At 38.5% G+C, this 15,791-nt stretch overlaps 1 protein-coding gene across 1 annotated transcript; it reads right to left on the bottom strand.

Moving 5' to 3' along the window:
* Window positions 1–12,463: 12,463 nt before the first annotated feature.
* LOC129107697 (galanin receptor 2a) lies at window positions 12,464–13,387 on the bottom strand. The gene has a single exon (XM_054619193.1). The coding sequence runs from the start codon at window positions 13,385–13,387 to the stop codon at window positions 12,464–12,466; it is 924 nt and encodes a 307-aa protein (XP_054475168.1).
* Window positions 13,388–15,791: the final 2,404 nt, after the last annotated feature.

The following is a 15,791-nucleotide window of genomic DNA, read 5'->3' as shown; positions in this document are numbered from 1 at the left end:
TTTATTTTATGTTAAGTATGTCTATTAGTCTACACTTGAAGATTGAATGATAAACAGCTTAGAAGAAGTGGCCCGGGTGTATAGACTGAAGTTACCGCATTGTGATCTATTTATAGCCTGTTTTTTTCCACTTTCCTTGCCTTCATAAAGCTACATCAGGTATGTCAGTCACAGCAGTTGTAGCACAACAATAATAGCCCAAGGGCGCTAATCAGTGTTGCTAAAGACAACCTGGACAGTTTGCATTATTACGTTGGTAATAATGCGGGTATGACATTCCAACCTCTATCTTTATGTCATAGAGAGTTTTTATTTTTGTTTTTGTCTGCGGTCAGGTTAACAAGCACGGATCCCCCAGAGGAGCACAGATTTTTTTGGCCTTTCCATTACTGAACAAAGGGTTGGATGTCAGTGTCAAATGTCAATGTCAGGACACGGTGCCGCCTGCTGCTAATGTGTTAGCATATAGCGTTCAGCAAATGGCAGTCTGAGTCATGCCAAGGTGTCAGCCTTGACCGTAACCAAGGAAACAAACAATAACAAACAAGCTGAGGAATGGACATGTGACTCTTATAACCTCCCTGTGTCACCTTTATTTATAATTTTTTCAAAATTCATCATACATCTCATCTTTGTGGGATCAAACTTCTTATTTGAGTGTATTATTCATTTAATCTCTTTTGATTATTTGCCAACAACTTATGCTGTTTACTCCATGTGTGTTTGTGGTGGGTCTTCGCAGCTGTGCCTTTTATAAAAATCCATACATTTACATACGCAGATAGAAATGCATGTACGTGCATACTTTACACTGACTGTATGTAATGAGACGTAGCCTGGGAGACAGATGCCGTACAGCCTGCAGGGTGCATATATGCTGACAACGAGGAACCTCCCTCTGTTATTAATGGCTCGGCCTATGAATGCAGGAGACCCCCCATGGAAACAAGATACTTTGGCCTCACTCAAACCAAGGAATCATCTGCTTTCTCTGCATTACTCAGGGTGAAATAATTTCTTTAAAAAAAGGTTGAAAAAAGTGATCTTGACTGACATTTATATCAACATGACTTGATAATTGTGATAGCATGATGATAAATACATTAAACAATATCTGCTTGTCATAATAGCATGATTAAAAATAATCATTATGACAATGAAAAGTATTTGACTATTATAATATGAAAATTGTTCCAACAATGTATCGTTTATGCTCAGACATTAGGAAAAATAATAACTTTATTTATTTTAAAGCTGATGTTAATAAGCATTTTGATGAATTGCACTTCTCCCTCTGCAGCTTGTGTTTGTCTAAAAATAGACAGAATGAAGTTCCTGCTTAACTCATTACAGACGTGAGGTAATCACAGTAGCAACTTGTGTCAGTGACTTCCCCTTGGCTTTCCTCCTCCCGAACCTCAGGCCAAATATTTATAAAGTGTGTGTGTATTTCTGTAAGTGTGTATCCGGCTAAGCCAATAGTACGATTGCTGAATGGACGCATGTGCGTATAATGTTTGTGTGTGTGTGGAAGCGAGTGCATGTTATAAATTGAAAGAGGAGTTTTTAGAAGGTCAGCCGTGTTAGTCAACAGCTCCTTCGGATCACATCGTTCTAATGCCAACCACTCTGCTCAAAATGAAATAGGGGGCATTTGACCCAGTCGGACGTTTGCTGTAACGGGCTGGTGATGACAGCGTCTCAGACACTGGAATTAGTCTGTAAAGGTGGAGCCATATCTGAAGGCTTCTGATTAAAGATGCTTTATATCAACTCTACAGACTTACAATAGTAATAAAGGATCACTTGTTTTCTTTTCAAATGACATATAACAAAACAAAATATTAAGGATTAAGATGGAAAATGTCTCAGCGAGCAGTGATTTACTCATTGTCAGGTCAAATTACTTCTATTGAGCAAGGTTAAATATAGGGTTGCACAATATGACGTTATAAGCTACGAGAGGATATAAATCTGTCTTTAACTGTCACTTAAATATCTGAGTGTAATAGTACTGTGTGTCTGTGTGTCTGTGTGTGTGTGTGTGTGTGTGTGTGTGTGTGTGTGTGTGTGTGTGTGTGTGTGTGTGTGTGTGTGTGTGTGTGGGTGGGTGGGTGGGGGTGGGTGGGTGTGTGTGTGAGAGAGAAACTGCTTCATGACATTATTGATTATTGAGTTCTACATGATTTTTGCATCAGTGTGATGAAGTGCTTTGATATGTTTAGAATTCAATTTGCTAGATGAGCTAATTTATTTAATTTTGTCCATTGATCAATTACTCCCCAGATGTTTTCGTAAAATGTACTCTTTTAGGACATATATGGATATTGTGATATCAAAAGACATATACTATGATAGATTTTGTTTAATCAATATTCCTTACCCCTAGTTAAACCTGGATAATACACTGATAACATATAGCCGTAGTCTCAACATACTTTTTAATGACTATTTCGGAGTGAATCAGGTCCTAACTGCATGCTGAAATATAATTGAAATGATGGTTATAAGTAACAGACATTTAAAAAGTATAAAGTTTTCAACCAATTCAGCCCACTTTTAACCTGGACATTACCCCAGACTGTACTTTACAGAAACTGATATCTATTTGACAGTTTAAAAAAAAGGCTGATAGCTGATCAGTTAATTTTGTTAAGAAATGAATAGCAAAAGCAAATATTTCTCTAAAATGTCATTATATTTCTTTTTTTGTAAGGTTTGTGAACTTGAATATAAATGTGCTATTTCGTAGTTGGAAATAAACACTTCTCGTAGCTTTCTGATTTACAAAAAATGTTATGGTGATGCTTTCTAAAATACCTCAAACATTTTTGTGCAATTTCTTACTAATCAGCTGACATATTCACTGATACAATATATCTGCAGTAAGCTAATATAGGTCAAAATAAATAAAGCTCCAGCCAATCTATCAGTTTAGTTCTACTAGCTGTCATATGACCTGCCAACTACCAAAGCCATAGTTGGGTTAGCTATGCTCTTTTTAAAGATTTATGTTTTGCTGTCACTGCATGGGAATGTGACAATCTTCATATGAATGAAGAATCGGTATGCAACGAAATATGATTTGTAGTTTGTAGTCTGAGTAGTATTGACCGTTTGAGTGGGCTTTGGTTGAATGCAGGTAAAGAGTCCGTGTGGGGAGCAAAAGAGGCAGAATGCTCTGGCCAAATTGCATTCTGGGAACCCACCAGCTATTGTCTGACGATGATTTAGCTTTTTTTATTCTCTAAGAAATAAACTCTTAAATGAACGTAAACTGTCCCCAAGTGGCTAAATTTTTATAAGAACAAACGCCAATGGGTTCTGAGATTGATAATACAGTCAGAATTAATACGTCTCATCAGAAATCTAAAACTTCTTCTGAAGAGCGAACTTTATATGGATCACAGCATACATTTTAGTCTTCACTCTTCAGCCAGTGCATATGGCTGAGACGTGAGGAGTGTGTGCAGCTGAAACTAATTAATAGTGTGAAAGTATTTGCCTAATAAAGTCTAAGCTGTGTTTATGCCGTCCTCATTACCCACTCTGCAAGTGAGTGGAGCACACAGTCTCCTCACCCTGAGGTGTCTGAACCCAGGGCTTCCACTCTAGAAAGTGGATACCCCATCCAAGCTCCTTGCCAGTTCCTGGGTTTTGATATCCACCAATTTTAGCCCGCTGTCATCTGAAGTTGATGTTCATGTTTTTGCTGATAGGTAACGGGGCCATGCGGCAAGAGATGAAACTGGATACCTCAGATCCGGAGGGCAGGGATCCTTGGAATTACCTCTTCATGTCCAGTCCAACGCCTAGTTTCGGATTATCATTTCACTCCTTGATGGAGCTTTTTCCTTTTATAGTAGACAGTGTCGTCCAACATCTAGGCAGGGAGCAACTGCAGGGGGGGATCAGTTCACAGGAGAAGCACACATGGGTTATCAATCAAGGTTGACTTCAAAGGCCTTCAAAGTTGAATCTTTATTGGTAGCTTTATGTTTACTCCCAGACTCTCCTCTCGTGGCATTTGGCACAAAAAGGTTGACTGAGGTCCTGTTGACCTCTGTCAGGGTCAGTGTTTGTGTGTAAACCCTCCTTATTCTAAATGTACTGTGCAAGATTTAGCAATACACAGGGATTAATATATATATTCTATCTATCTATTCACTGTTGAAGTCATTTATAAGGCTTTTATCAGGTTCCATCTTCTGCAAATGGTAGGAAGTGCTGATTTTCTCTGTTTAAAATCATTGTAAGTTGAATGTCTTTGGGTTCTGGAGTGTAGATTGGACAGAAAGACATCATCTTCAGGCTCTGGGAAGTAATAATCACCAGTTGCTGCCCTGCCTTTCTCATGCTGCTTTGAGTCAGCACTTAAATGACTGGTTTCATGACACCATTTAGAGCTTTAGTCAATAAGATAAACAAAAATAGTTTTCCTATATGCTTAATTTGTCACTTACACCAACCATTAATAACACTATAAAACCTTACAATAAATTATTTCTTGGGGTTTTACCTGCTTGATGAAAAGCTATAAATAGCAAAGGAAACTAGTGATAATGATGACTTTTATACCAGCTATAAGGGGTTGATTTTTGCTAACATGCCATTACTGTCACACACAGTAACTCCTCTCCTACATATATGAAATAGATTTTCATGCTCTACTAAACATCCTGACTGGTTTTCTTTTCTTGGCAAGCTGCTGAAGACTTTACAGCCAAATCATCCCAAAACATTCTGCCTGTACAAATAATTTCATTCGAAGTAAGAGCACGCTTTTACTTTTTTAAATTATTTTCTTTACAGGAAGAACCATATTTACACTGGCACTTACAAGGCCTCACTTGTTCAGAAGCTCAGAGGTTTGCTCAGTGTTAACTCAAACATTTTCCTTTTTTTTGTAGCTCACCTGCCATGTTCCTACATGTCACAGTGAGCTTTACAACGTAAACAGACTGCTGAACCGGGATGTTAGGTCAGGCTGAGGCCGGTGCTGACCATCTGGACTGCAAGTTGTTGCCATGCGTCTGATAGCTTTTTCTCAACCTATAGCTTTCTTGAAATACATGTGCCTGCTCATTAATACATGTTTTTTTTCCTCCATGTGATCTCAAACAAGACCAATTCAAAGCACATGGGTGGATTTTTAAAAGTGCTGAGTTTAAAAAAATGAATTTCTGTTTATTTCTTCTCAATTGCTGCTGCTTTTTTGATGGGTTCCTATGGTGTATCTAACTTAAAACATAATTTAACATCATGGTTTGTATGTGAGCACGAGGATTTGTGGCTTCCTCACGCAGCCACTGGTTAACTGGTTTTGGGATGATGACAGCACATGCTGAGTTGACCTTGTAATGGAGAGTGCCAAAACCGTCTTAGTTGTTATGTATTCATACATTACTTTTCTGCATCCACAACAGTTATCTTTCATAAGTTCCCTACATTTCAGTAAGCATACAAAGAAAATAAATAAGAAGCCTACATGAATATTCGAAATATAGCCTAATGTGTTTTATATTGCAACCTGTATTTCTCTGGAGAAAACGTCACCATTGTGAGCTTCAACAACTGTTAATCCAGCACATTAAAGATTCATATCAAGAAATTATACTTGTGTTTGTATCTATATAGATGCTGTATTTCCAGCTTTCGCCAGAGCTGTAATTGAATCTATCTTAAAGAGCAACTCTCTGCTGTGGAACCTTAGACTTCTATAAATAATCAGGCAACACTCCTTCAACACTTGCCTATATGGCACATGGAATGATTAGCTCATGGCAAGAGCCCTCTGATCTTACAGTGTGTAGCCACAACTATTTTCTGTCAGCTATGTGCATTGCTTAACTGGAGTAGTGTGTCAAGAATGTGGTCTCTTGAGAATTCACAAAATTTAGTTAGCCTGCACTGTACATTGGCCTTACATGCATTTGTTATTGACTGTAGCTGTATAATGTTGATGTAGCTAACAGGGTAATTTGTTAAGAAAAACACATGTATGTTAAGGGAATATATAGGTATGTCAATAAAGATGCAATAGTAACCATAAAGTTAGAATTTGGTTCAACCACTGCTGGTGGTGCACTTAAGGCTCTAAGAAAAAGAGCAAGAAAACAATTATTTTATCTAACTAAATGAAATGTATTTACTCTTCATTACTCAACAAATGTTTGTATTGTAGTCTTAAGCTTATTATACTATTTCATAGGATTGTCATGTAATGTATATGGAAAAAAGTACCATTGGTTTATAGCTTTATAGTTGCCATGGCTATCCTGTTGGCAAACAATTGCCTAATTGGCTTGTAGTGGCTTGAACCCTCAGCAAGATACATGACCAACTCTTTGGATTCATATTTCTGGCCGCCTGGTGAATTTTGTCCAATATTCATCCGCTTTTGGCATCAGAAATGTAGCATACACTTAAACTAGCTTGACTCTATTGGCAGACTGCGGGAATAAAAAAAAGAAGCTTAAACATGCTAAAACATGCCAGAGATGTAGCTAGCTTATATGACTATTCTGTCAACTGTCATGGTAGCCATGGAAATGTCGGCTCGTGCCGGTAAAGCCTCAACGACGGTTAAAGGCTGCGTAAAACAGCGTCACTCTGAATCGCAATGTGGTGAACGATAGTATTGCGCTGCGATAGCGGTAGCTAGCTAGCTTTAATCATTTAAAGTCCACTGACGTTGCCTAGAGACCAGGTGAAGGTGGGACCCTTTTTAAGCCTTAATTAGTAACTTAATTTAACTGATAGAAAATGGTAATGGTGGACTGGGATGAGTCATTGTGGCTTAACTCTAACGGAACTACTGAAAGTTAACCAGGAGCTTAATTCAAATGAAATAGGCAGTTAACGCTGGCTAACGTTCTTTTTTCATCAGTTAGCTAAATTAACGTCTGTTTTTTTGTAAGACTTAACGTTGCTAAACTTTAGCGCTAAGCTAGCACTGCTGCTAAACCGCTGCAAAAACTGACTGAGATTTGAAAGGAGGCCTAGCTACTTCTAAAATGGACCTGCGAAAAGAGGAAGAAGCTGGCGGACTAGTGAGAGATGGACAATGTCAGTTGAGTCGTCTGTTGTGGAAGACCCCAAGCCCAGTGGGAAATTTGAAATGATCACTTCCCCACCATGATTGGGAGACAGCGGTCTTTTTCAGATATCTGTAGGTAAGACAGAAGACACGTGTTTGACTCAGCATCATGGACAGGGCTTGTCCAAGGTGTTGGACACATTTGGAATTCATTATTTCACATCATTAGTTTGTTGTCACCTATTCGGTCATGTGTGATGTGTTTATAATCTGTGCAGAGGACTAATAGGGGTCACTTGTCTGAATGTTTTCATCCTCGGCTTGGTTTTAAGATAGGCTGTGTAATTGATGGCCGTCAGTGTCCCAATAGGGAAAAATAGTTTATAATGAAGTATTAGCTTTAATAAAAAAATACTTCATTCTTTGTTGCATTCCATGTCATGTATTTGACACATTGCTATATCTTGAACATGCTTTTGAAAGCATGTTATCTTTATTATCTATGTATTTGAAATATCACATATCATGTTTACATAGAGAAGTTTCACTCAGCTTTCTTTTGAATGAACAAGTTTGTGATAACCGGTCTACACTGAAGTCACCTAAAAAAAAGTCTCTGTCATGATCAGATGCCCTCTGCAGTACTAAACACATTCCCTCTAAATATTGAATATTTACTTTAAAGGCATATATACCAACACCCTCAATGAAATGGTCTGGTGTAAGGTCAATTAATCAATATCCAAAGCATCTCAATAAATTGATTCATGAGGTCGTCTTTCAATTTAACCTGTGGGCTATATGATTTTCAATAAAATTGCAACACCACAGACATAGCTAAATATATCTTTCTTTGAACAGTGCAATTTCATTACCATCTATCGATGTATCTGAATGTGTTTCTGAAATGGCAAGTATGTATAAATTATCATGTTTAAGCAAGTAACTTACCTCGTGAATTAAATACCACAGGCTATATATATATATTGATGAGAAATTTGTAACCCTTTAGTTGTTTCATATGAAGAGTCATGATAACTCATTCTTATCAGTGTCTATGAAAAGTTAACCAGAAGTATTGAACATGTTAAACAGATGATCATTCCTCAGGTCTCTTAACATCTGTCCTTGGTTTCAAGGTAAGACGATCATAACGTATAACTGCATAGTCCCTCTTGCTGTTAAAAGAGCAGCATGTCTGTGGTTCATTGTCAAAGACTTGTCTATTTTTGAGGTTTTCCTTTGCCTTAAGATGCTTTTCTTTAAGGCACAGAAACTTAACCACAATTGGCCTTGGAATCAACCCTGAAACTCCCATTCCTGTGTGCACTTTTAATTTCTATACTGCTTGCATCCAGATTGAGCTTTGAGGAGATAGCTCATGGACTCTTGTCTATGTTCGGGTCTAGTCTGCATTATTATCGTTTTAGGCCTTCAATGACCTGGTTGCTCCTCAGAGTTTAGTTATTCAGAACATCCACTTTCTCAGAGAAAGAGAGTTAATTTCATAAACCTGTTTTTGCCTCTTTTAGTTCACGAAAATGCTCTTGATGTGATCTATGTCTGATTGAGAATAATTCAGATCTATCTTTCAGTTTTAAATATCGGACAGCAGAGAATAAAATGATTCGGAACCAAAAAAGTCGATCAAAGGGAGGTTCGCTTCTCTAGCCACAGGTGAATGTTAAAAACCAGGTCTGTCCTCCCTGTTACTGAACAACTCAAAGTAACAAATTGCATACTGCCTACAGACTGATGTAGTTGTACCTCTTTGTACAGTCAGGTGCACACATTTAAATCTCTGATTTTAAATCAGCATATTTGTAACATTTAATGCATTAATAATGTTGATCCGTCTCAGAATGTTGCTTCATGTAGTAGATGCATAGTGACAAGTCCAAGGAGTTTTTAGCGATTAAGTAATTTAAATAGCCAGTAGCCCCAGCAGATATTCTGGAAATTGGCTCCCCAACCATTATAGAAATTGTTTAACTATTTTCTTTGCTGGGTTTTCTTGACTCAAAGGTATTGCTGGCAAACACTGACGTAGCATCAACTTAATAAAACTCTCTCAAGGAACATGATGACTCAAGATTCTAAAGATGTGCAGGCCCAAAAGAACAGAATATTTTGCATCTGATAGTTTGATGCAAACATTAGGATGCTATTTATATCACCTGAAGACTTCAGTGATAATAGACAATTACTCTGCCACCACCTTGAATTTACCTCCACATGAATCAGTGTAATGCAAAATTGAAAGTTCAATGATGATGACCCACTTCTGCAAAGTGTATTGTTTTATTTTCATTGTTATAAAAGATGCAATGAAACATAAATCACATATAAAAGCATTACTGGTGGATCTGTTGCAAAGTAGATAGCAGCGAGTATTCAGAGGTAATGGGTAGATGCGTACATCACTCAAGAAACATCTAATGATTATTGCTTTAATATCATTTTATTATCAAGCTAGTGGATCACCTGCTGCTGGTTGATTTTCTATGAGAAGCAGGAAATGCCTCATGATGAACACTACAGGATCACAGGCAATGAGGGAAAAGAAGGTAGCAGCAGGTGCAAAGTTCAAAATTAATTAACTTTGATAGGGGGATAGTCAGCATCAACAGTGGACATATTGGATCTGAGCAAAGTATTAAAAAAAATTAAACTGACGGTTGTTAAAAATATGATGATTATTAACAGTGCACAGCCCAGATGAGGTGGGGACATTTAACAGAGCAATGTCGAATAAAAATCAAACTTATATTTGTTTTTATTGATATGGATAATCTTGCTTTGCTCAGAGGTTGCAGTGCAGTTACTACAATCGGAAGTACGTTCAGTAGGTTTACTTAAAGCGCCCTAGCACATGGTCTTTATTGCTTCACCGTATCCGACATGCTGATGGTCTACAGATGACGGTCTGTACGAGTCCGGCCAGCTGCCCTTTCTGTACGCTAAAGAGAAGGCCAAAAGTCAGGGGGCAAACTGACAGAGGGAGGGGCAGGTTGTCTCCTATTACTGCAACAGCCTCCTGATCTCCGGCAGACTTGTTATTCCCTTTCCCAATCTCTTTACTTTCTGTGTAACTACAACACTTGTGCCTTGTCCAGCTCCTTACTCCTCTCCCACTCCGACCTTTAAAACCTATAGCTGCCTGAGAAAAAAGTGAGAAGTCAGGTGCGTGCTGCTAGTGAGCAAAGAATGGCACACTGAAGCTGGTGGTGTTAATGTTGATCCACCCAGGGGACAGCCAACAGGTCCTGGGGGATTAAGCTAAATAAAGAAGCAGTCATCCCTAAAACACTTAGTGTTGGTAATTTGCCTTACATTTTTGTCTAATGTTTGATTTATTAAATAAGCATGTTATGAACCCAGCATCAATATCTGACTTGATGGTGTTATTTTATGTCCCACTGAGTGCAGCCACAATATCCTGTGATAACAGAAAAAATATTATATTCAGATGTTAAGAATTGTAACTGCAAAAATATAAATAAAAGAAAGCATCAATACCTGTATTTACAAGAGCACCACCCAGAGACCGTACAAATTAATTTAGGGGAAATATCTGAACAAAAGCACACTAACTGTCCCTCAATTATAGTTGACTCAAACAATACATTTACAGTTCCTGCATTACAACTGTTCATTTTTCTAATGGTCCTTCACCATCTCTTTACTTTGCATGTATGCATCTTGCTCTATAATAACATAACTGATCAATGTGAATAATATATAAAACCTGCAATAATATTCCTAAACTTGCCAGCGTCGTTGGAACGTCACTTTTGATGGCTCTATTAAATGATTTAAAGGCTGAGAGGCTGCAGCTTACCCCATGGTTTATCATTACTAGTTATGTAGTGTAATACAAGTGGATCATATAGCTCATATTTTATGGCCGTCCTCTGCCAAGGTGGCTAAACCTACTGAATGATTTGTTGTTGCTGGAAAGAATAACTACCCGGTGAAGGTTTATTTGTCATATGAGCATTTGTGTGTTTTTTTTTGGTTGTTGCGCTCAGATTCTCAAATACAAAGGAACACTGCAACACAGCATAGTACAGTTATATTTTTAAATGGACAACTGGCATGAAATAGATTAGAAAGAAATGGAGACCAACTTTACCCGGGAGTTGGAATATGTCAGTTGACCCACGTCTTTACAACAGTAAATGAACACAACGCCAGATAGACCTGCTATCCTGTCACGTAGCGTTAATATCCAGGATTTTTTCTTGGTGGCACCCCTGAAGACACAAACCTACTCAAACATTTGTGAAACAAAGACACCAGAACCTCACATACTGTATGTTGTTAATTTAAACACAGCACAAAGCGAAAAGACAAGACAAAGCACGAAAACAACTCCATCATTGGTATTTTACAAAATGCCAATATTTCTAAAGTTCAACATTGTACTCCTGTTATTGTAAAAAATAAATTAAAAAAATGAAGATAAAAAGTCTGTTTCGTGCTGTAACAGACACTGTTATGCAGCTACAATTGTCTCAGAAGACTAAAAACATTTCTTAAAGGAGCTATATACAGAATTTAGAGCAGATCTTTGATTTAGAGATTGCCTCTACACAGCTCTCAACATAACAATGGCTAAGCCGGCAACTAGCAGCTATAGTTGCTAACAGCAGGTTAAACAACGAGTGCAAACAACAGCAACAGTGCTAACGAATAACAGTTTTTACCTTTGGGGGACCAGAGGGTCAGCGCTAAGCTCCCTCAACAGCACAGTCTGGTGGGAAGGCATTATCAACGCTAACTGACATTTGAGCGCAGTGTAGAACGACAGCCATAAGCTAGCCAGTGGGACAAACAAACAGGGACCCGCATGCATTAACCGGACCGGCTACATGAACCAAGTACAGAGAAGCTCGAATTACAAGAGTAACTTCATTCTCTGCTCCACAACATTTTTTACATAGCAAATAGTTGTTTGCTGCTATATTAAAAGTTCTGAACGTCGTATAAGGACCCTTATAGAAGTTTGAAATGATCCTGTGACATAACTGGTACACAACCACTAAACAAAAGGCTTGTTGAGGTTTTTTTATTAACATAAAACATAAAAAAGTGGACTAAAAAAGAAAATCTAAGAGACAGAAACATCGGGGGAAAAAAGAAATCAATGCGTAAGACTTAGTACTAGTTTCCCTAAAAAGGATTAGATCGGGATACTCAAATTTTGACAATTACTGCAGGTTGTGAACATTTAAATGTAGTCGAGCATTAAAAAAATTCCTAAACTTTTTGTCTGATTTGGACATTAATACCTCAAATATGTAGTTAAAATCTGAAAGTAATCACAAAAACATTTGTATTGTTGTAAACAAAATCAATTCATTTGTACAATAAATATGAAAGAGTGTCCCTAAATGCCACCAACTCATTGCTCAGCTGTATTTAAAAGCTGTCTGTGGTGACGCTGATGACCTGTGGCTGCACTCTGTTCTTGTTACAGCTGAAGAGCCAGGCTGCCCTCCTGTGGCGGTAGCGCTTTGACAGCAGCACATAGAGCACGGGGTTGACACAGGGGTGCAGGTACTGCAGCACAGTACAGGTGAAGTAAAACATCTCCCAAGCCTGTCCATGGTGATACAGCCCCAGGTACACACACAGCTCCAGCACATAACCGGGCAGCCAGCACACTGAGAAGGTAGCAGCGGCCAAGAACACCATAACGGAGGCACGGCGGGTGTTCCTGGCACTGGAAATCGACATTACTGGGCTCTTGTGGAGAAAAAGTGCCAGCCGGACATAGTTGAAGGCGATGACTAGCATCGGAACAAAGTAGTAAAGCACAAACTGGCTCAGCACGACTTGGTAGTGGTGCTCATGAATGGTTGGAAGGCAGAAGGTGAAGTTGGCCAGGCTTGGGCCCAGGCTCTCTTTGGTGGCAAACATACGCAGTGGCAGGCTGATGAAGAAGCTGAGGGCCCAGACCAAGACAAACATGAGGATGACCAGGTCCATGGTTGGCGGCTGGTACGGGTTGGTGATGATCATGGCGCGGGTCATGGACACGGCACACAGCGAGTAGGTGCTGGCCGCTAGGCTGAAGGCTAGCAGGAACTGGTAGACCTTGCAGGAGGTGTCACCCAGAGGCCAGGAGTGACTGACGGCGGAGTGCAAGGTGAAGGGGATGAGCAGGAGGGTGAGGAAGTCGGCCAGGGTCATACTGAGTAGGAGGATGTCGAGGCGGTTCTTACGCAGGGTGTTGTACTTTGCAAACAAAGAGAAGACCAGCAAGTTGGCACAGAGCCCAATGCCCAGGATCACTGCACAGGTGCAGGCAAAGATCAGCACATAGCTATTGGGAACAGCCATATTATCACTGCCTTGACATCACCTTTCAAATATAAGAACAAAAACAAACATTGTATTACTTTATGTTTAAGATTAGATGATTGTCAAAATAAATTGCCAACTATTTTAAAATCAACTGTTTCAACCAAATTTTCTAACTCTTGCTGGTTCCAACTTTTCAAGCTTTTTTTTCATTGTCAAATACGATAGAGAAACACTTAGGGGGTTTTGACTATCAGTTAAAAAGCAAGATAAAATAGGTAATATTGGGCTATATAAACAAAGGTTATTTTTCGCTATATTTCTTTTGAGCCAAAGCCATTGTTTATTTAACAAAATATCAAGAAATGTATAATTAATTGGCGCTCTATTTGTGTTATGACTGAAAGAGGAAAGTTACATTTGTGTAACATGTCAGCGTTGTATCTAGCATGGACCAACATTTTTTTTTTCATTCAATCAAATAGCATCTGAAAGGCTAATGTGGACCAGTAGTGATAAATAATATACTGTATGTGTCATACCGTCAACACACATGATGCAATATCACCAAAATAAAAGGTACATGGTTTTTACATAGCAACAGCAATATGGTAGTCTGCTAAGATAACCAAAAGAAAACTTTATTTAATTAACATTTTGACAGCTGCTCTCAACTGCTTTTGACAGATAGTGTAATAACTGGAAAAGGTGTGTGTCGTAGTAAAATTATGCCAGATGTAACAGTTCTCCGTCATTTAGACGCACTCACCATCGTCGTTCCAGTGGTATCTTCATGTTCATGTTTGTGAGCGAGCTATCCTCATAACGTAAACTTCTATTTCAATGGTGTCCATCCTGTTAAACTTGACTGACGAAGGGAGAGGTGGCAGCCTCTCAGGACTCATTACAAAATGTGATGGCTGAATGTGGAGGGAAGAAAGGCAAACATCACTTGGGTCAAATCGATTCTGGTTGACTTGGTTTAAAGAGAAACGACCTGGGACCAGCTGCTCAGGAAACAGTGATATACGATAGATGTCTGTTTTGTTGTTGTTAGAGGATGTATGTGTATCTTTCACCTTTTAGTTACTTCATTTTTTAGTAACAACTACACTTGACATAGTAAACCTTTTATTGAACTATATCAGTCTTTTTAGGACTATAAAAGTACTGTGTTTCTGTTTGTAAATTGTGTACTGACCTTTCCTGATCTGTTAAAGCCTCTTTGATTTGGGGGATTTTATTCACACTGTATGAATTATATTTAAAATATACACTATCTAAAAGAACAAGGGAACAATCCATTGATCACATTCACTGTTCCTCCCCTTCTCTGGAGATATTAATGTCTCTCTCCATTGTTTGATTGATTTCTTCGGCGTGAGCGTCAGGCTCCTGACAGCGGCTTTATCAGGCTTTCCACAGCATTTATGACTCTGTGTCAGCTAATGGCCTTCGGTGTATACTGCTGCTCTTAGCACAGGATATAGCTGATGCTGATGCATTTGCTAACCCCCTCCATTACCAGTGTCGGTGCCATTCAGTCAGCAGCTGTTAAAAATGCCACATGTTCTCAGGTGGGACGTTAACAGCTTCATTGTGCTCTGTCCGCTCAGAAGTCAACAAAAATATTGAACTTCTTATTTATTTCTCTAGACCTCTTAGCAAGGCTAAATGGCATGATGAAATACACAAACCAGGACCTCAAAAATTGAAAGTTATTCAATGATTTTCTCAAAGACATTTCAGCAGGACAGATCTTTACTGGGATTGAACTCAGGTCCATGGTCATTACATCCCCCTGTTTCCCATTTTCTAAGCTTTTCTATTTTAGCCATTGATTTTTCATGAAGAGGCATACATATCCTCATAATCAATTTAACATTTTAGGGATAAAACGGGTAACTGATCATACTGCAGATTAGTCTGCTTTGCAATCATAGTTTTTGTACTACCTTTTAGTATATCACTCAATTAACTTTATGCGCAACAAAGCTAAAATAATTAGCCCACTAACCGATTTAGTTTCTCAACAGGAAATAAGCTGTCACCTTTTTTGATAATCTATTTTATAATTCAATTGTTTAAATCACCTTTTAAACAAAAATACCCAACCCTTTCCTGCTTCCAGATTCCCAAATGTGAGGATTTGCTGCTTTGTCTGATATGATCAAATACTGAATATATTCGCTTTTGTCCAGACAAAACAAGCTTTTTGAAGAGGTCACCTAGGATTCTGTAAAATGATTATTGGACAGGCATTTTTTACTATATAGCTATATACTAACTATACTCTATAGCGAAATACCAAATATTTGGCTCGAAGGGGGCTTAGGTGTTCTGTTCACCTTAAAGTACAAATATGCAAATGGGAGAGTGAAGAATTTCTGACTTGTCATTAGGGTTACAACTAGGCTAACTAAATATTTTCATTACTAATTAA

Source organism: Anoplopoma fimbria, chromosome 19 (assembly GCF_027596085.1).
Source record: "Anoplopoma fimbria isolate UVic2021 breed Golden Eagle Sablefish chromosome 19, Afim_UVic_2022, whole genome shotgun sequence".
NCBI lineage: Eukaryota > Metazoa > Chordata > Actinopteri > Perciformes > Anoplopomatidae > Anoplopoma > Anoplopoma fimbria.
The sequence above is the reverse complement of the archived record's forward strand: the minus strand, read 5'-3'. Positions and strand labels throughout refer to the sequence as shown.